Source organism: Podarcis vaucheri (genome assembly GCF_965113315.1).
Source record: "Podarcis vaucheri genome assembly, chromosome: 15".
Lineage (NCBI taxonomy): Eukaryota > Metazoa > Chordata > Lepidosauria > Squamata > Lacertidae > Podarcis > Podarcis vaucheri.
The window spans coordinates 18,521,298-18,541,285 of NC_138753.1; the positions used below are offsets into that span (position 1 = coordinate 18,521,298).

Below are 19,988 nucleotides of genomic sequence, written 5' to 3' on the forward strand. Positions count from 1 at the left end.
CCGAATGAACCAACCTTCGCCAGCTATGGTCGTGGCTTGTGCTTTACCTCAAGTGTTACAAAATAATTTAAAGATTCTGTGAAAGAAGCAACTTGGGAAGGAGGGTGGTAGCAGTTGTGATGAGAGTTAGGTGCTTGTCCCTGGTTGTACTATGTCAATCACATCCACAGTGTGTGTGTGCATGCTCTCACACAGACACTTTTAAGCTGTTGGGAATTAGCTGGGTTTCCCTGACCTGTGTCCACTATACAACTTCGGGTTCCACCTTAAACAGGAAAGGTGTATGCATAACCCTGAGGTTTTATAGCTGTGGAAATTTGGAATGAATCCCAAATGCAAAACAAGAAAAAGGAAATCAAACAAAGGGATCTTAACTGAGGAAGTCTTTTATTCACAGCTAAATGCTAGCATTACAATCTGGCTATCTGTTTTTAAAAGATTAAAGGGGAGGGGAGAAGAAGGTTAAAACAAAACATTTATTAAAAAATTAGAAAGTTTTTTGTGGTTTTTTTTTGCAAAGCTTGACTAGAACCATCTTACTCGGTCTGCACACCAAACTGTACAGATATTCTAGCTGAGCAAGTAAGCATTTGAGAGAAAGGAGTGAGATTTCCCTCCCCATGCACAAAATGCAATTGAGAAGGTGGGAGAGGCAGCAGCATTGTGTAACGCGGTCACCCTTTCTCTCCCGCCCCTCCAAAGACAGTTACTGTACACAAAATAAATACCTTTTACAAGAGGCTCAGTACAATGCTACAGTCCTTCACTGAAGGGAAACATATATACATATAAATCCTGTATATAACTTATTTTACGTACATCACCATCAATGCTACATGTTTGTTTGTTTGTTCTTATTTGAAAAAAGAAGGGCTAATTCAGGCAGGCATTCCAAATGCAGAAAAAGATAGTAGCATTACAGGAGTGGGCAGTGCAAAGTCAGGAGGATGGGGCTGAAGACAAACAGAATTTGAGTGGAATGATCCCCAAGGAAGCATCTTTATGTTACAGACTTAGGGGCCCTTCCAGACTGGTGTTAAGTTTGTTTGCGTAGGTGGGTGGGTGCAGACATGTATTCTACAACATGTCATTGACACAATAACAGTGCATGAGTGGTGGAATTATACAGGGCAGTCCACACATTATTTTCCTTTATTATTTTGTGATACTTCCCCAATGTTACCACATTATTGACTTCTGGAGGAGCACCCTTGTGCTGTAGTGCACCAAAGTCGGGACAGTCTACCCCCACATAAAATTTGTGGTGTGAAAAGTTACAAGATTTCAGCAGAAAGCTATGGGACACGCACTGACTGGAAGCAAAGCAGTTATGTCTGCCCCAAAACCTTTATAGGCACAAACAGTATTGAAAGCAGAATCATGTATAACCATCCAGATACCGCCATCACGAGCACAAATGACCATAAGTGCACAATAAAAAAGGACTCTGAGGAGGTCCCTAAACTAGTTTAAGTTGGGATTGTGTGAAACCCTTTTGAGAAATATTTAATCTTATCCAGTTTGTTGGGGTGTGTGTATCCTTTGAGGTTTCTTGGTTGTTTCACCTAAGAAGGAACCTTCAAATTTGCTGTGAACTTCACTTCAGTTGAAATCCAACAATAACCTCAGGCATACGTGGACTCTCCCAAGAGGAATTTAATTGTATACATCTTGCTGTTTCTTTCTTTTTTCCAGCAAAGCATAACAGAACGAAGAACCAAATTGGGCTTTAAAAGGAGCAGCTTACTGAGTAAGGTCTATTTTTCTGTATAAGGGAAAACCAAACACCGGGCTTCACTGACAGTACTGATAGATGAGATGTTGCTCTCCCCAATTCCAAGTCTAGCACAGGCTTTATGACAGCATACATATCTCTAACACAGCCTCAGGAAAATGTCAGGCTAAAATGCCGGGCATATTCCAAAGAAGTGTTACTTACAGCCCGACAGAAAAGACGCACACAGTGACCTTTTGAGTTTTTGGAAGTGCATTGCGAGAGAGAAGAGTGAATTGGGGAAAGGACAGCATCCAGCATCATGTTAGAGTGACTGGAATTTCACTTCCGGTAGATGACCTCATACATGGGGTGAAGACACACAGAGGATTTTAAGCATGGTAGATTTGGTATGAATGCACTTTTCCTGCCTTGGAAAAACATGTCACTTCTTCCAGTGAGTTGGGGAGGGAATAGTTTTGCACGTTTCTGATGTGTTGGAGAAAGGCTGGCTTAAGAGGGTACCTCTTGACAAGTGCCCCATTAGCCTGGGCCTGCGACACTGGCAGCATACCTCTTCCCTTTCTCCCAATCTGCTGGAAGTACATTATTTTTTGGTAAGGCAAAGGATGGATGCATGGAAGAACAAATGTGCATGTGCTGCTTTGATCTAGCATTTGACTTACCAGGCAAGACAAGATGCAAAGTTTGGTTGGCTAACAAAGAACTCACAGATGTTAAGAATGTTATGACTAACTGGATAGCTCAGTTAGACTGTGGTGCTGCTAACACCAAGGTTGCAGGTTTGATCCCCATACGGGATAGCTGCATATACCTGCATTGCAGGGGGTTGGACTATATGATTTTCAGGGTCCCTTCCAATTCTATGATTCTGTCTTCAGAATACAGCACAACTCATTTTCACAGCGCTGCTGCTTTTGCCTGATCTCCAGGTAGCATAACACAATATGTAAGTATAAATAGCTAGTAATCTCCCCTTTCTTATCTACCCATTCTGTTTCTCAAAAAAGTCCAGATATTCCCCCTGATAAATGAAGTCTTCCTGCAGTTATTAGAGATAGGTCTGATTTGCACACAGCAGGGGTAGAATTTAACACTATACCAAATTTTGCAGCTGGCCATGACTTTTTTTTTAAAGGGCACATTAGAAAATCTGGTGCTAGTCCTACATATAGTAGACACATTAAAGTTAATGGGTATGACTAACTTAGGTTCATTAACTTAAGTGGGCCTACTCTGAGTAGAATTTACTTGTATACAACATCCCAGAAGAAATAGTGTATGGCTTGGATTCATCTTTTGTTTAATGGGAAATGTATTATACCAGTAAAACGATTTATACTATTTTTTAAAAACAAACTGCAGTTTAATGCGAAACAAGAACAAAAAATAGTGAGAGGAATATAGGTATTATTTCTTACAAACGAAGGAGAACATCCAAGGATTATCCCAGATATCTGAAAGAATGTGAAGTGCAAGACTTGTGGTTTGGCTCAGGAAACTAACCCTCGGTCATAAGGAACCCTATCTTCTCTTCAACCTTCTTCATAGGGTAATAAATGTTCTTGGCTTCTATAGGAGCTCTCTGCATCTTGCAAAAAGGGAGAGTGGGATTGTTGTTGCCAAATGTCTTGTGTCTACAAAATTAAGATAGCTGTTTGGCAAGGAAAAGCTTTCTGGCTAAGAGTTCCAGTATTTCCTGTAGTGGTCAGGTCTCTCAAACTACTTTTTGTCCTCCCGGTGTTTAGGAATTTCTGCTTCTGGTTGCACCCAGAACCTTGAAAGCCAGTGGGAGCATCCAAGGTTTTTTGACCAGACAAAGTTCAAATTGGTGGTTAAAGACTGAGGGAACCCTTTTTCTTTCCTATCAAAAGTGGGATCTAAAACTCCAGAGCTTACTCCCTGGTTTAAATAAACCCTCTTCTCCTTTTTTTGTCCCTCTAGAGGATTTGGAATTGCCTTTTATGGAGAAGGGCTGTAGCATGGGGTTTTTGTGTGCAGGTAGTCCTAGGTTCAACGCCTGGCATTTCCTGTTAAAAAAGCAGGGCTGGGAGCATTGGTGCAGTAGTCCAGGGTCATGGTGGTAAGTCAGAGACCCCTTACTATTTCTGTAGCAGAGTCCCAGTATTCTACAGCCACCCTATTCAGCATGAAAGGGGAGCTTTTTTAGTCACTGTGTACTTCAAAGATAAACATTTAGAAACACTGAAAACAAGATGCTTCAGTTACTATGCATATTAGATAATTAGGTATATTAATTGCATGCAGCAATGTGTATATTAGGAGAAACTTGCACTAGAATACTGCTGAAGTTTCAGGATTAGAGAGAGAGAGAGAACACAAACAGATGTGGAATGCGGAGACCTGAACTTAAAATTGGAAAAGTGAGAAAGTGAGAGAAACCTAAATTGGCAGATTCACCCATCCCTGATCACTACCAACTATATCTGTTTCAGGCTGCAGCTGTTCTCTCCCTCTGGCCGTTCCAGCGGGATAGCTTTTAAGCAGTCATTAACTGGCTCCGTTCAAGGGGAACAAAAACAGCTTCCCCTTTATTGTCAAAAAGGTGCTGAGGGTCAGAGCCCTTGCGTAATGGTGGATCCTCTGAGAAAAGTTCTTTTCCTTTTCATGTAAGCAGAATGAAGCTGCAGCCTTCACACAAAGCCGAAGCAGCAACAGCCGAGGAGCCCATCTTAAAACCTGCACCCACTGTGCAGAGTGGCTTTGTTTGAAAGGTTGCCATCTGCAGGAAACAGGGTCATCCTTGCCTTGGACTCACCCATCTCAAAGCTGCCAGAGCACATTCCGCACTGTTTCAGCCCCGAGAGGGAGCAGCCAAGTAGCACCACGGAATTCCATTGCTTTTTCCCAAGAATGCACCACTTCTCCCAATCTCCCAACAGCCAGATGCTGAATGACCTTCAGCGCTGGCATCCAAAATCCTGCATGTGCTAGATACAGAAATCTGCCTGTGCCTTGTTTCCACAAGAAAAAGCAAAGAGGAAACAGGCAGCAGCTTTGATCACACCAACCTTCTGCTGATGGATGTTGCCCAGCAGCAGCAAAGAGTTGTTCCATGCGTTACGCAGAACAAGTTGGCAGGCTTCTGGACTGTACCATTGAACAGTAGATGGGGTCATTGCCAATGTTCCCTCATGTAAAGAAACTCTCTGTACATCATGAACTTGCACGTCAGGGAGAAAAGAGTAGGGCAGCCCTCTCTGGGATCCAGGAAGCTTTCCAAGTGAAGCATTTCAGGAAAATATGACCCCTCCATCAACAGTCTGATGTGATTCAGTCTAGCATTATACCGCCTCAAGGTTTGCAGTCGGTAGAATGTCTCTAAATCTTTGGCCTCCGTCCGCATTATACATTTAAATCCGTATCATAGCACTTGAAACAGTCACATATTCCCCTAAAGACTCCTGGGAACTATAGTTAATTTTAAGTGTGATGAGAATTGTTAGGAGGCCCTTGTTCCCTCACAGGGTTATAGTTCCCAGAATTCCCTGGGAAAAGGAATTGACTACTGAACCATTCTTAAGAATTGTAACTCAGGAGAGTTGGGATCTCATAACAAGCCTCAGTGAGCTTAACAAACCACAGTTCCCAGGATTCTTGGGGGAATCCATGCCTGTTTAAAGTGGTTTGATACTGCTTCCAGTGTATAGTACAGACGGGCCATTTGTCTACATGGGCATGGGCATTACATTTCCAAAGCAGGAAGAGCCAAACTACCCTATTTTTGTCCCCAAATGCCCAGTGCTTTCCTTGGTCTGTTTACATGAAGAGCAGCATGGGGCCTTACATTGAGCAAGGATGCCAAATGTCATGTTAAGTTACAAGGTGGAGGCATTTAATTGTGGGGAGACTCCATGCTGACCCTTTTGCCAGACGTGTCAAGATGGAACTTTAACAAAGTGAATCTGCCTTTCTTAAGGTTGAATCCAGCCTAGTTTCTCATACAACGGAATTCTTAAATAAGAAGCTATTCCCCCTTCTCAACACCAAGTTAATTCAGGATATAATTCTGAGTCATTTGAACATTGGGGGCCTTAGAAAAGAAATTTGAGGACCACACAGGTTTTGATGAAGGAGGAAGCTCGTTACAAGCCCGTTGTGCAGAAATGTAAAAGAAGGTGTTAGGTCAACCTTCACTAAACTGGTGCACTGGATGGCGCTGATGGGAGTTGTAGTCTGAAACATCTGGAGGGCACTTGATTGGCAAAGGTGCATTAGACAAACCAGGACTGACCTAATGGTGTACAGACTACTACATAGGTAACCAACACCATGTTGGCTACCCTTGGAGTACTAACTCTTACAGCAGAAATGAGTAGGCTCCAGGACTTGAAGTTTCCACGAAAATAGAGACTGGGTTTTTGAGTACATAGGTGGATAAAGGAATAGGGTGCCCCTATATTGGGACGCAGGTGGCGCTGTGGGTTAAACCACAGAGCCTAGGGCTTGCCGATCAGAAGATCGGTAGTTCGAATCCCTGTGATGGGGTGAGCTCCCGTTGCTCCTGCCAACCTAGCAGTTTGAAAGCACGTCAAAGTGCAAGTAGATAAATAGATACCGCTCTGGCGGGAAGGTAAACTGTGTTTCCGTGCGCTGCTCTGGTTCGCCAGAAGCGGCTTAGTCATGCTGGCCACATGACCTGGAAGCTGTACGCCGGCTCCCTCGGCCAATAAAGTGAGATGAGAGCCGCAACCCCAGAGTTGGCCATGACTGGACCTAATGGTCAGGGGTCCCTTTACCTTTAAGCACATGTTAAGCCCAGGATTTTGTTGTCAGTACCACATCACTCCTTGCAACTACTGCTTGTGTGCTTTTCTGAGTGCATACGGGGTGGAAAGAGGAAAGTATGTTGTATGTTAAAGCCTTCTCTATATAAAAGAATTTTACTGGGAGATAAAATGTTCAGTTGAAAGACAGTACATCTCAGGATGATTAAGCAGAAGTGAGGAAGGAACCACATGTTACGGAGGCACACCCTTGTCTCACAAATATGTACACTCCAGTTAACACAAATGCAAGGGTGAGGAGGAGCATGTGCAGGAAAGAAGTGGCAGCTTGGAGGAGTGCATAACTCTCCACACCTACTAGCTCTCCACTGTCACCCGCTTCCAGCCCCTGGAATATTAGCATGTGTGATCAACATAAGAAGCTGCTTTATAGTACTGGTCCAAGTAGCATGGCCCTGTCTGCACTAGCTGAGGGCAGCTCTCCAGGGTTTCAGGTGGGAGTCTTCTTCAGACGTACCTGGAAACTGAACCCTGGGACTGTTCACATGCAAAGAATGCGTTCTACCATTGAGCTATGGCCCTTCCCCAGAGGTCCGAGAACCCAGTCTTTTCTCCCCAACACACATGCTTCTCCTACTACATACTGAATCCCATTAATTTCAGAGGAATCCAACTCTCACTGCTTAGGAGACTAACTGCACTAGTGCCTCCTGCACTAACTTGTTCTTTGGCTTCCAGTATTTAACCACTGGAATTACTAGCAGGGTCATGCCTGCTGGTGTAAGATTCATAAGGAAATGTGATATATAGTTAGGGCTGCCGGATAGTGTTACTGCCAAACATTGGAGCAACGTGCGCATTACAATGGATAGCGAGGATAGTTCCTGGAACTCAGTGTAAGTATTTCTGTCCTCTTGAACAGGAACAGTTGACTAGAGTATCCACTAGCAATGCTGCATCCTTCAACCTCCCTTCCTCCCTGCAACTCTATAGAGCTGAGGTTTGCTTTCTGAAGCAGCTTGTCACGCAAGCTCCACCTGCTGAAATCTCTTCTGCACAACTATTAAAGGTGCAGGAGTCCTGTCCTTTTTTGCTTCTGGCCATCCTAGTTCTCTTCTCACTGTCCCTGGAGATGCCAGAGATTGAACTCAGAACCTTCCCCCTTAAAGCATATGCTCTGCTATCCTGGTATGGCTCAGTGCAAACTTGCCCTAGTGAGAGATGGGAAGGTGTCAAGCTTAAGGCTTGGGTGCTCACCTTATACTACCAGGTAGCATGGGGAACTAGATTCCTCCTGCTTTCTGCAGCAAACTATGTTCTTGAGCATCTCCTTTGCTGCCAGGGAGCATGGGAAATATTGCTTACGATGCATTCCAGTTCAATTCACTGAGACAAGCAAGGACTGGGAACTCCATTTTCCATGCATCCCAGTGGCAACAATAGCACTGGGGCCTAAGCTTGAGGCCTCTCCAGTGCTTTTTATAAACTATATAGTGATTTGAACTTTAAGGATGGATAAGCCATTATGAAGAATGTAGGGCTTTTAATTGGTGCACAGTAATTAGAGCTACAGTCCTAAGCACAAAGTCTTGGGTAGAATTGGAATACAAGGGAGATATGAAAGATTTAGCAAAATAACAACATCTGCTGGATATTCTCTTAGTTTTTGGGATGGAAAGTTGCAATTTTGATTCAGCGGAAATATTTTCTGAAGTTCTCCATACGGCCATTATTTCCCCTGGCTGCTATAGCTTCAGCACCGTTCCTGTCCTCCCCACTCTCCGAGTTGCTACTTTTCCTTTCTTCCTAGGTAACACATGGTTTTTAAGGGATCACATGGTGAAGAGGATGGCGCTAGAATGTCATGTATCCATTCAGATTGATGGCAACTGAGAGACGAAGGGCAAATGGAACATAAGAAGAGGCCCTGCTGGATCAAATCAAAGGCCCGTCAATATTCTTGCATTCTTTTTCACAAGGAATGCCAAAAAAATACCATAGGGGAGATGTTTTTCAGTTTTTCCAAAAGTGCTTATAGAAACTGAGTAGCCAAAGCATGTGAAAGCCACCAATATCTTTGTAGAATATATACCATATTTTTTGCTCTATAAGACTCACTTTTTCCCTCCTAAAAAGTAAGGGGAAATGTGTGTGCGTCTTATAGAGCGAATGCAGGCTGGTCAGCTATCCCAGAAGCCAGAACAGCAAGAGGGATTGCTGCTTTCACTGCGCAGCAATCCCTCTTGCTGTTCTGGCTTCTGAGATTCAGAATATTTTTTTCCCTTGTTTTCCTCCTCCAAAAACTAGGTGCGTCTTGTGGTCTGGTGTGTCTTATAGAGCGAAAAATACAGTAGATCATACATTCATACCATACTCACATACCACTTTTAACAGTCATGGACAATCCTGGGAACTGTAGTTTATTAAGAGGGTTGGAAATTGTAGCTCTATGAGTTCAGCATCTTTAACAAACTAAGGTTCCCAGGTTCCTCTGGGGGAAGTAATGATTGTTAAAGTGGTTTCATAATGCTTTAAATGTGTGGTGTGGATATGACCTTATCAGCTTTGGGAATGTTAACACTGTCTATGAGCATGATGCCATACACTTAAAGCAGAGACAGTAGAAATTGCTTTAGCTTTGATGGCTAGTTCCTTGATCCAATAGCTGTAATGTGATATTTAATCACTGTTTCCCTGTTTCATGTGCATGAACCTTGAGTCACCTTAGCATGAAAGCCAGTATGAAGCCATGGTACATATAATAAATCCACAAGTAAAGCAAGCTGTTGGGTGGGGAGAGGTACTGGGGAAATATGCGTAAATATAATCACATCCATATTATTATATACACTGAAACTGAGCCAACTATTTACAAGTAATGAAATACACAGTAGGTATTCCGCTTTCTTTTTCTGAATAATCGCCTTATCCAAACATGTAGCTGACAAACACATAATGGCCTGGAAGCAACAAAGGTTTCCATAGAAAAGGAAATGCTAAGCTGTGCTCAACCCAAGAGACGGCTGAGGTTCCTTTCTTAGACTGTATTACGCAACTGAGCAAAGGCATCCAAATGTTTTGGATCAATGAGCCTGTGTCAATTTTCAACGTATTTTGTTGTGTCTCGGTTTATAGAGTTTGTTTGCTGAACTCACTTCCTGATTTACAAAGCCTGGATCCGACTGGGAAGGGAGTTTTCTTTTCAGGCCATGGCGGGACATTGCTTGGTGATATCACCAAGGAACCCTTTTCAAGGACAATACTCAGAGTAGATCAGTTGAAATTAATTAACCCAAGTTAGTCATGTCCTTTAACTGGGTCTGCTTTAATGTTGGTCTGCTTTGAATAGGACTAGCACTTGAATGAAGCCCAGTTGTGTTTCCCTTCCCTAAAATAAGGGGTGGTGGTATACCTTTCATAGAGTTAAACCTATATCATCTTTCTTTGGCTCACAGCATTAATATTAAGCTTAACAAAGCTTCCAAATTGGCAGATGTTGTTGCATGGCAACAAAAAGGAGGATGAGCCACACCTGCCATTTTCAATCCCTAAAAGCCAGGGGTGAGGATTGAATGCTGCATGTCAGTGCCATTCTGCTCACACTGCTTTTAACCATGACATGATGTTCTAGTCAGAGAGCAGGTGAAAGGAGAGGCGAAAGAAGCTGCCTTATACTGAGCTAGATCCTTGAGCCATCTAGCTGAGTCTTATCCACACTGACTGGCCCTCCAGGGTTTCAGATAAGCTTGCATTTGATTGAGCCTGGGGCCTCTTGCATGCAAAGGAGATGTTCTACCACTGAGCTGCAACTCTTCCCAGGGTTTCTATGTCCCTCATGCTGCTGTTCCCAATGACTTGAGAGTGCAGGTATCAGATCAGTCAGCTGCAGAATTTTGATCTAATGGAGAACCAGTCTATTGCAGACCATGGCCAACAAATCACTGCAAGAAAAACATCACCATATAATAAACACTGTATATAATAAGCCTTCGACTAATCCTGACGAAAGCCTGCAGAACAGGTTTGAATTGTGTACCTTGTTTTGCAGCTGAGACAACCATCGGAAAGTCAGTTACTCCGGCAGAATCCTTCTGATTAGGAGCTATGAGTATCATGGCCAGCGTGGGATTAAGTGGCCTGCTCATTCATATACAGATATTCAACATGGGGGCTGGGTTAGGGGCCCACAGTAGATATTTGCTATACTGATTATGGGAGCTGCATACTACTGAAAAACTGATTGAGGGTATCCCTGTATTTGAAGAGTGATAGGTTCTTAGATGCCATTTCTGTGATAAGACCCACAAAAAAGCTTGGGGAAAGTGTGAGGAAAATTCAGGTCCAGCTTAGGACCTGTTTATAAATTCTCCTAGGTGTAAAATAGCGGCCAGAAAAAAAAGAAGAATATTTTTCAAAACATAATTACCATTATTCATCCAAAATCCCATGCTATTCCACGCTCACGCCCCTGAGGTAGATGCCAATTTGGAGGAAGACAATGCAAGAGAGAGAGAGAAAGAAAGTGGTTGGTATTCAATGCCTGCTATTCTTTCAAACAGGTCTACCCAGCAGGGCCTGTTCAGGTCAAATAGTGCACATTTGCCTTTAAACCTACATCCTTGCTTGACCATGCCAAGCCTGGTTCGGGTCAGGTTAGTAGCCTATGTTACACATGCCTCTGATCATGTGTCGGCCATCCCTTTGCCCTCAGCACTCCTGAAGCATGCAGGCGGTGGTAGCTGCTGGCGGCCGCGGCGAACCACATTTCTCTGAGGCGATAGGTTTCCCTGTGTAGTCAACGCACAAGGCGCTTCGTGTCCGCATTCCCTCTCCACACGTTTGAGAACAGGGGGACCAAGGCCCCATCTGCCAGATGGGGCACGGGAAGTCACTGCAGGGCTTGATGTCCTCAGGCTTGAGGGATTTGTTGCAGGCTGAGGAGGCCTGCCCTTCCACATCCAGGCACTCCACCGCTCGTCTCTGCCAGCCAGAGCCGCATGATTTTGAGCACTCGGACCAGTCTCCCAGGACCCACTGTGACGTTAGCATGGGCTTGATTACGTTGGCCAGGTTCTTCTCCTTGCTCTTCTGTTTGCTGAAGTGGACGTCCTTGGGGATAAAGAAGGTGTATCTCACCCTTGGGGGGAACAGCTCAGCGGAAACGGTCAACACCTGGACAGTAAGTGGCTCCGGGAGCTTCTGGAAACTTTGGATGCGTTCCAGGGTGGTAAGAGAGCCACTGTATCTCAGTACAGTCCCCTTGATGAAAATGTCTTCTTCCATAGCTGAAATGGCAAGGTTTCCATTCAAGAGGTATTTGCCATCCAGGGTTTTCAGAGCTAAATAGTTCTGGTCGGGCCACACCCCTCGGCGACCGTGTTGCTTGATGTCAATATTGGTTGCTCCTGCGGGGATTGTGACAATGTCGTTATATCCAAATCTGTGGAGACCAAAGAGACGTGTTTGTTTGTTGTATTAATATTGTGGTTGCCTCTGGCTTTAAACAATAAAAGTTTTCATTTATTCATTCATCCATAGTCAGATAATTTTGTTACGTCCGTGGTTTTTAAAGACTTGTTTTTATTTCAAATTTCAAATAATTATTTCATACCATTTTATGCAAATGCTTTTAAAAATTAAGTGGCATGAAATAAATATTTCCAAATAAAAAATAAAACAAATCATTAATATGTATTATATCTACCACAGAATGAAATTGGCTTAAGTTGTCATCTCTCCCAAGCTACCCCTAGGAACTGTGGCTATGTCAGGGGACAAAGGACTGCTAAGGGAATGCCTAGCACCCTCACCAAACCTGTAAGTCCCAGGATTCTTGGAGGTGGGGGAGAGAGGGGTGATAATTCAGAAGCAGTTAGGGGTGTTGCTGCATCAGGTGCAGCATCCTAGAAATGTAGCAGAAGCTAGAGAGACACTTCATTTCCCAAGAAAAGAGGGAATTGGACAGATAGGGCAAAAACAATGAGTTTTGCTCATAAATGCAATGCTTTTTTTTTTTACAATTCCTTTATATATACCTGTTATATATACCTGTCTCAAATCCCTGGAAGAAGTATTGAAAGAATATTGCTATCTGCCTGAACTCTCATCTCCCTTGAGGGTTGTTGGAGAACTAGCTGACATATCCTTAATAATGGTAGCTGGCAGATCCTTGTTCTTGCTTGCACATCAGAGCTGTTTCTGGATTCCCCAACTCAGTTACACGGCCCATGCTCTACTGGTAGGAACATACACTGAATGGCAGCAGCTCTCCTGGGTTCTCTTCCAGCCCTACCTGGAGACACTGGGAAGTGAACCTGGAATCTTCTGCATGCAAAGCAGATGCTCTGTCACTGAGCTGCTGCTATTAATAATAATAATAATAATAATAATAATAATAATAATAATAATAATAATAATAATAATAACCTACTTCACGGCAGAAAGCCATCAAAATAGCATACAAAATAAAAGTGGAATAATACACAAGCTCTCAAAACAGTAACACCATTACTACAAACTCCAGAAACAGCACAACAAATTTCTTCAGCTACAAAATTGATATTCCATAAAGGACCATGGCCCCTTCTGCAAAGGAACTCTCCCCTGTCCTCAGCAGGGAAACTGCTTTATACATCGGTCGATCTATCTTATTACTGTTTGCACTGATGGGCAGTGCCTCTGGAGGGATACAGACAGGGAACATTCCTAGCTGTGCCTGAAGATGCCAGGAACTGAAACTAGGGCCTTCTACATGCAAAGCTACGAGCTTTCCCCTTTGATCTATGATTTTTGTGCTTCTGCAGCACCATCTTTAAATCCAGCTCCAGAACCATAATAAACAAAGAGTCGGGTCAGCTATCGCCTCCTATGCAGTCTTCCTCTGGTCTACCCCGCCATCGCCCAACCATCTCCCTCCTTCGCAATACTGGGATTGGCTCTAGCTGCCCTGGTCTGCCTCGTACTTAGATTTGTTGAGTGAGCCAGATATTTTCTTGCAAGTTGAGCCGTTGCCACCGCAAATCCCACACTTGTCTAACTTCTTGGGCGAACCAATGATGTGGTCACAGCCAGCCTTGATGCACTGCCCACTCACACAAACAGAGAGGGTGTCGGGTGCACAGAGGGTCCCATCAGCTACCTGAAACAAAAACAAAGTGAGAGCAAAGTGAGGTTCCATTGCCCTTCTCTGTGATACCATGATTTGGGACAGGCACCCCCAAACTCAGCCCTCCAGATGTTTTGGGACTGCAACTCCCATCATCCCTGATCACTGGTCCTGTTAGCTAGGGCTGATGGGAGTTGTAGTCCCAAAACATCTGGAGGGCCGAGTTTGGGGATGCCTGATTTAGGATAACTCCAGTCTGCTAAAATGTACATACAGTTTGCACATAATTCATTTTTTTGCTTTTTTGTTTAGTTGCAAAAAGAAGCTCAAATGTGCTGTAACTAGAATATTAAGAAAAGTGAATAAGATGGATTATAATTGGAAATTGTTTTAGTTTAAGAATGATATTGGAAAGCTGTTACTTTCAACTACAAGGAAACTCAGAAGGGAGGGACTAGAGGAAGTCAACCAAGATGTTTAAAAGGTTGGATTTGTAAAGAATTAAGTTTGTTGTTATTGTTTATTTGTTTATTGTTCCTTTTTTCTTTTTTCGTTCATTGATGTATTTTTCTTTTTTCTGTTTTTTTCCCTGTGTTTGTGTGTCATTCTGCTTTGTGTTTTTTGTTATAATTGTAGAAAATCTAATTATTATTTTTTAAGTGCTGTAACTGCTCGAAGGGATTTTGAGGTTACTCTCAGAGCAAAGAGGAAGTCTTACTTTGGACTCAAACACTTTGAATTGACGGGTTCCCCCTTTAGCCCGGCAGAACAGCTTGCAGCGGTCGCGAGGTGACACGCCTGTGTACATGGGGACCCACTCCAGCAGATTCCCGTTTGTGTCTGTATAGTTGTAACTGTCATACTTTTCACACTGTTGCTCTCGAAAACTCTTGCCTGCAAAGGAAAGGAAAGGCATCTGATTGCACACGAAGACATGGAAGCCCAGAAAAACAGCCATAGTCATCCTGACTAGTAGCCATCGATAGCTTTCTCCTCCATGAATTTTCCTAATCCTCTTTTAAAGCCATCTAGGGTTCTCTGTGACATGCTTCTGTAGCAAGTCCTGATCTTGTTCGTGTTAAAGGGCATAGCTAGACTGCAGCCATCGGTCGTGTTCACATCATACATTCGAAGCGCTATGTTATCACGTTAGACCAGAGCTTTACAAACGTTTCATGTTGGTGACACACATTTTAGACATGCATCATTTCACGACACAGTAATTCAGTTTTACTAGCAAACCAGAGGTTAAACTAACCCCTTTCCAGCCCTGGGAGGAGGACGGGGAGCGCTTGCCCGACACACCTTCACACTGCAGCCAACACACTAATGCATCGCTACACACAGTTTGGAAAGCTCTGGGTTGGACAGTCGCAGCTTCCCCCAAGGAATTCTGGGAGCTGCAGTTTGTTAAGTGTGTTGAGTGTTATTCAGAGACTCCTATTATCCTCCCAGAGCTACAATCCTCAGTGGCTTAAAAAGCAATCTCTCCACCCAGGGAACTTTGGGAACTGTAGTTCTGGGAGGGCAATAGGGATCTCCTAACAACTCTTAGCAGTCAATAGCAGACTACAGCTCCCAGAATTCTTTGGGAGAAACCATGATTGTTTAAAGTGATATCATACTGCTTTAATGGTATAGTGTGAATTTGGCCTTAAACTAAGTTAGTAGTCATTCTGTCATTCCAGGGACCCCAGGTATTGTAGTTTTCTGGGGGGGGGGGATATTAATGATCTCTAACAGGTCATTCTCTGCATCCTGACTAGACTAATAATCCCAGGATTCATGACAGATAAAGCAATGGAAAACTGACAAATGTCTGCAGTGTAGTTAACCCTTACAATATATTAGCTGATATCTTAACGGCTTCCTGCCCATCCTTACAATGGTTGCATTCTTGTCACAAGCTATTTCCCTTTGGTTGGGGTGGGGTCAGCTCTGCTTCTTCCTTCTGGAGTCAGTGGGAATTAAGGTTTGCCGGGAAACAGCTGATTACCATTCGGTGGGCATTCCTCAGTGTGGCATGATTCATACTTGACTCTTTGGCCTTCGCAGTATTTGCCTCCATTCTTAGGTGTGGGGTTGTCACACCCTCTTTCGGAGAAATGCACTCCTCCACCACATGTCCTGGAACATGGCCTCCATGGGCTCCAGGGCCCCCAGTTTCCATCCACTGCCGGCTGCAAAATACAAATCTCTGAGTTAAGGCCCTGATTCCAGCTGATTTACCATTGGGAGGCTGCCCCAGCCCCCGTTATCATGGTAGAGAAAAGACCAGCTTGCCCTCATCCATTGGCCATCCAATGGGGAAGTTGCTGCAATGCTGGTTTTCCCTCTTCCCTCCCTGGTCCTCTTTCCTTTTGTATCATGTCTACTGGATTTGTATAGCAATTAGAAATTTTTGCATGCTTTAGTTAAATATATGACGATGACGACGGCGACAACAACAACAACAACAACAATAGTATCAGGCATGAAGGGAAAATACACGATCCCTGTATATTTTTCCATGTGAGTGGGAAGGTGTTCCTGTGTTTATAATTTTGAAATGGCAGAAAGAGAAAGGGGTACACACCCCTTCCTGTTTGGAGGAGAAATCATAGAAACTGTGTTATTCAAGTGTTATCTGGCGTTTAGTAAGAGGTGGGCTGTCTGCTTCTCACTAGATGATTACCTCAGGCATCACTGTGTCTTGGGCCACACAGTGTCCATCCAAACACATCTTCTCTGCCCCACAGGGTGTCCCATCTGCCCAGGGCAAGCTGCCATTCCTGGTGTGGCACAGGCGCTCCCCTGCCTCCAGCTTACACCAGAGCTGGGAACAGATGTCCTCCTGCGTGGTGTTTGGGCAGTGTCGAAACTCCTTGCCAAAGATCTGCTGGCACTGATGATCAAGGTTGTATAAGGGGACTTGGCCTGGAAGGTCTGTGGGGAGGGCAATGGGTTCGGCAGGTTTGTCAAGCAGGCAGTCACCTGGTGAGGGAGAGAGGTAAAGAAGGTCACACCATAGGCTACTTTTTATTCATTTCAATAATGAATAATAAGGATTTCAAAAGATGGTTGTATTTTGGCTTGCATATTGTTTAGGAAAGTGTGAATCAGGTAGGTATGTCTTTAAATGTGCACTGTACTTCCCAGCTACTGCACAGCCATAGTCAAATCGCATACATAACAAAAGAAGTCTGTATTCCAATTGGAAATATCACCAAATCTAGAGAAGCTAAGGATTTCCTTGCATAAGAACAACCTCCTGGATCAGACCAATGACCCAATGAGTCCAGCATTCTGTTCTCACAGTGGCCAAGCAGATAGATGCCTGTGGGAAACTCACAAGCAGGACTTGAGCACAAGGGCACTTGCCCCTCCTGTGGTTTCCAGTAACTGTCTTCAGAAGCACTGATGCCTCCAACCATAATGGCTAATAGCCACCCATTCTCCTCCATAAATTTGCCCAATCCTCTGTTTTTTAATTTTTAATTTTCAATGCAAAATTACAACAAAAATGACAAACATAAAATCCAGAAAAAACAAACAAAAATAAAGCAAAACAAAACAAAACAAACAGAAACAAAAACACACACACACACACACACAAACCTACAGAGAAAACCATGTCATCATCATAATCTTTACGTACATATACACATATTGACTTCCGTACATATACACATATTGACTTCCTTCCTCTGTTTTGAGACCTCAAAATTTTTAATCTTTCTGAATTGTTGTATCTAATGTAAATTACCTCTATCTTTATACCCTTTGCACCGTTTTTCAATTTCTTTAACCCTGCAAAGCTTCATTCGTTACATACCGATATACTTACTCCAGAACAATGTTTTTTTCATATATTCTTTAACACAATCCCATTCTTTTGCTAATTTTTGGTCCGATTGTCCCCTTAAGAATGCTGTGAATATTGCCAAATTTATATACAGTATTCACAAAGTTTAATTTGCTATTCTTTTATTGATGGATTTTTTTTATTGATGGGGAGGGGAATGCCCAATCCTCTTTTAAAGCCATCCAAGCTGGAGGCCATCTGTACCTCCTGTGGGAGCAACCTTCACTGTTTAACTATGCACTGCATGAAGAAGTACTTTGCATTACCTGTCCTAAAATCACAAAACCGTAGCACATGAAAAGTTGCAAAAGTGTTCAGATTCTGACACATGGCCTTTCTTGAGTTTGGCATTGACTAAATGCCTTGTGCAACTGAAGAGGGAGAAACTACAATATTGTCAATATTGTCAGAGATGTAATCTTGACATTACCAAGGAGTTTCTAATAGCCATTCTCAAAAGATGGATGGGCATCAATGGGACTGTCCCAGCAGACATCTGAAAAGGATAGCAAGTTTGATACCTACCGTGCCCTCCATCCAGAAATTCTGTGATGTGCATGGCACTGCAAGGGGACCATGGCAGAGTCTTGTTTAAGTGGATGAACAGAGGGGCCATCATGTGATGCTTCCCTAAGGTCCCAAAGTTCTTCTCACAGGCCTTGGAATCGTCATGAGGCATGCTGAGTACATGCCCTGGAATGAAAGAGCATAGAAACAGGAGGTGAATGAGCTATTCCTGCCTTTCTGAACTGATAATTGTCCTTGGAGATGCCTTCATTGCCCTAAATTCCTTTGCAATGTCTCTCCCATCCCCAAACAAAGTGCTATAATACCCTAGTAAACTTCTTTCCAAGTCTGCCATCTGAAAGCTTGGCTCACCCTGTACAAAAAAGGCCACTGAAAATAAAAAGTTACCCTAAAACAAAGCTTTGATTTTCAGTGCCATGATCCCCATTAAATGGTAAATGGACCCCTGACCATTAGGTCAAGTCACGGACGACTCTGGAGTTGCGGCGCTCATCTCGCTTTATTGTGCGAGGGAGCTGGCGTACAGCTTCTGGGTCATGTGGCCAGCATGACTAAGCCACTTCCGGCAAACCAGAGCAGCACACGGAAATGCCATTTATCTTCCCGCCGGAAGCTTTCAAACTGCTAGGTTGGCAGGAGCAGGGACTGAGCAACGCTCACCCCGTTGCGGTGATTCGAACTGCTGACCTTCTGATCGGCAAGCCCTAGGCTCTGTGGTTTAACCCACAGCGCCACCCGCATCCCTATGATCCCCAATACGCAATAAGAAAAGCTGAATTTTGAAACCTGCATTTTGCAAAGCTGCAGGTTTTCTATTTTTGCAGCACTCTTCTGCAACATTTGCATACTGCATAGTTTATTCTGCTTTTGCTAGTTAACTATACAACAGTGCACATGGCAATGAAAAACTTGTTCAGCAACTACTTGGGAAACGACTGTAGTTCAGTGATTGAGAACATGCCATGCAGGCAGAGAGTTTTGGGTTCAATTCTCATCACAGGACTGGGAAAGGTTTTTGGCAGCCACTGCCAGTCAGTGCAGACAATATTGAAGCAGATGACCAGTGTTCAGACTCCGTAAAAGACAGCTTCTGAGATTCCATTGGCTTCCTAAATTTCGGCAGTCATTGTTTAAATATACGCAAGCTTAAATTTCCAACTATGAGGGCTAGAAAAGGGTGGTGGTGTTTTTTTTAAGGATGGCAGTATGATGGGCTTCCTCACGCCTGCTGTGCACATCAATATGGGCATGGTAACTACCTAGTTCATGGGCCAAGGTGTAGGCTGCCTGGAGACCCTCATCTTCGATCACAGAACAGCTCTTGTTTGGGTTGCACATGGTGCCTGTCTCAGCCACTCCAAGGGTCCTGCAGCCCTGGTGTCCACAGAAATCCTGTGAGTGAGAAAATGAAGCAGAAACTAGTACACAAAGGAAACGGAGCCACCGTCACCCCCAATGGACCTCTCACACAATAATATAAATGAACAGATCGTTCCACACTTGAAAGGAACTGATGTTTCAGTGGGGTAGCACCTGCCTTCTGGAACTGCCTTCCCCTTGACATCAAGGCAATCAGTATTTCAATGCCGGTTCTAAATGTGTTTTTATTGTATTATAACTATTGTTTTTAACTGCTTTGTCTTTATTACTTTGTGTTTTAAAATTGTTTTTTAAAATTGTACGTTGCCTTGAATCCCAGCTTGGGATTTTTTAAAAAAATTATAGCCTGAGGTTTTTCTTAGGTCAACTTGTTTTTTAACTTCTGGTTTTTACCAATAATTTTAATGTATATTTTATGTAAACCACTGAGAGTTTTTTTAAAAAACCACACCAATTAAGTGGTATACAAATCCTGTTTTTTAAAAGCAAATAGTGAGGAGGCCCACCTAATAGCTATTCTGTTATCTTTTTAGTGTCAGGGAAAGACCTTGTCATTCTCCAAGGGCTTTTTGAACTTCTTAGAATTTGTTAATTCTTTTAAGCAACTGTGAGGGTTTTCCCATAGAATTGTAGAATTTTAGAATTGGA

General features: G+C 43.3%; 1 protein-coding gene across 1 annotated transcript in view; it reads right to left on the minus strand.

Moving 5' to 3' along the window:
• Positions 1–370: 370 nt before the first annotated feature.
• ADAMTS8 (ADAM metallopeptidase with thrombospondin type 1 motif 8) overlaps positions 371–19,988 on the minus strand; it is a 45,097-nt gene continuing 25,479 nt past the window's right edge. Inside the window, exons 3-9 of the mRNA XM_082201145.1 lie at positions 19,220–19,352; positions 17,958–18,125; positions 16,263–16,561; positions 15,585–15,768; positions 14,307–14,482; positions 13,446–13,621; positions 371–11,923 (exon numbers count right to left, since the gene is read on the minus strand). Of these exons, the coding sequence (XP_082057271.1) occupies positions 11,191–11,923; positions 13,446–13,621; positions 14,307–14,482; positions 15,585–15,768; positions 16,263–16,561; positions 17,958–18,125; positions 19,220–19,352 (1,869 nt within the window). The 3' untranslated portion in view covers positions 371–11,190. The remainder of the gene's footprint in view (positions 11,924–13,445; positions 13,622–14,306; positions 14,483–15,584; positions 15,769–16,262; positions 16,562–17,957; positions 18,126–19,219; positions 19,353–19,988) is intronic.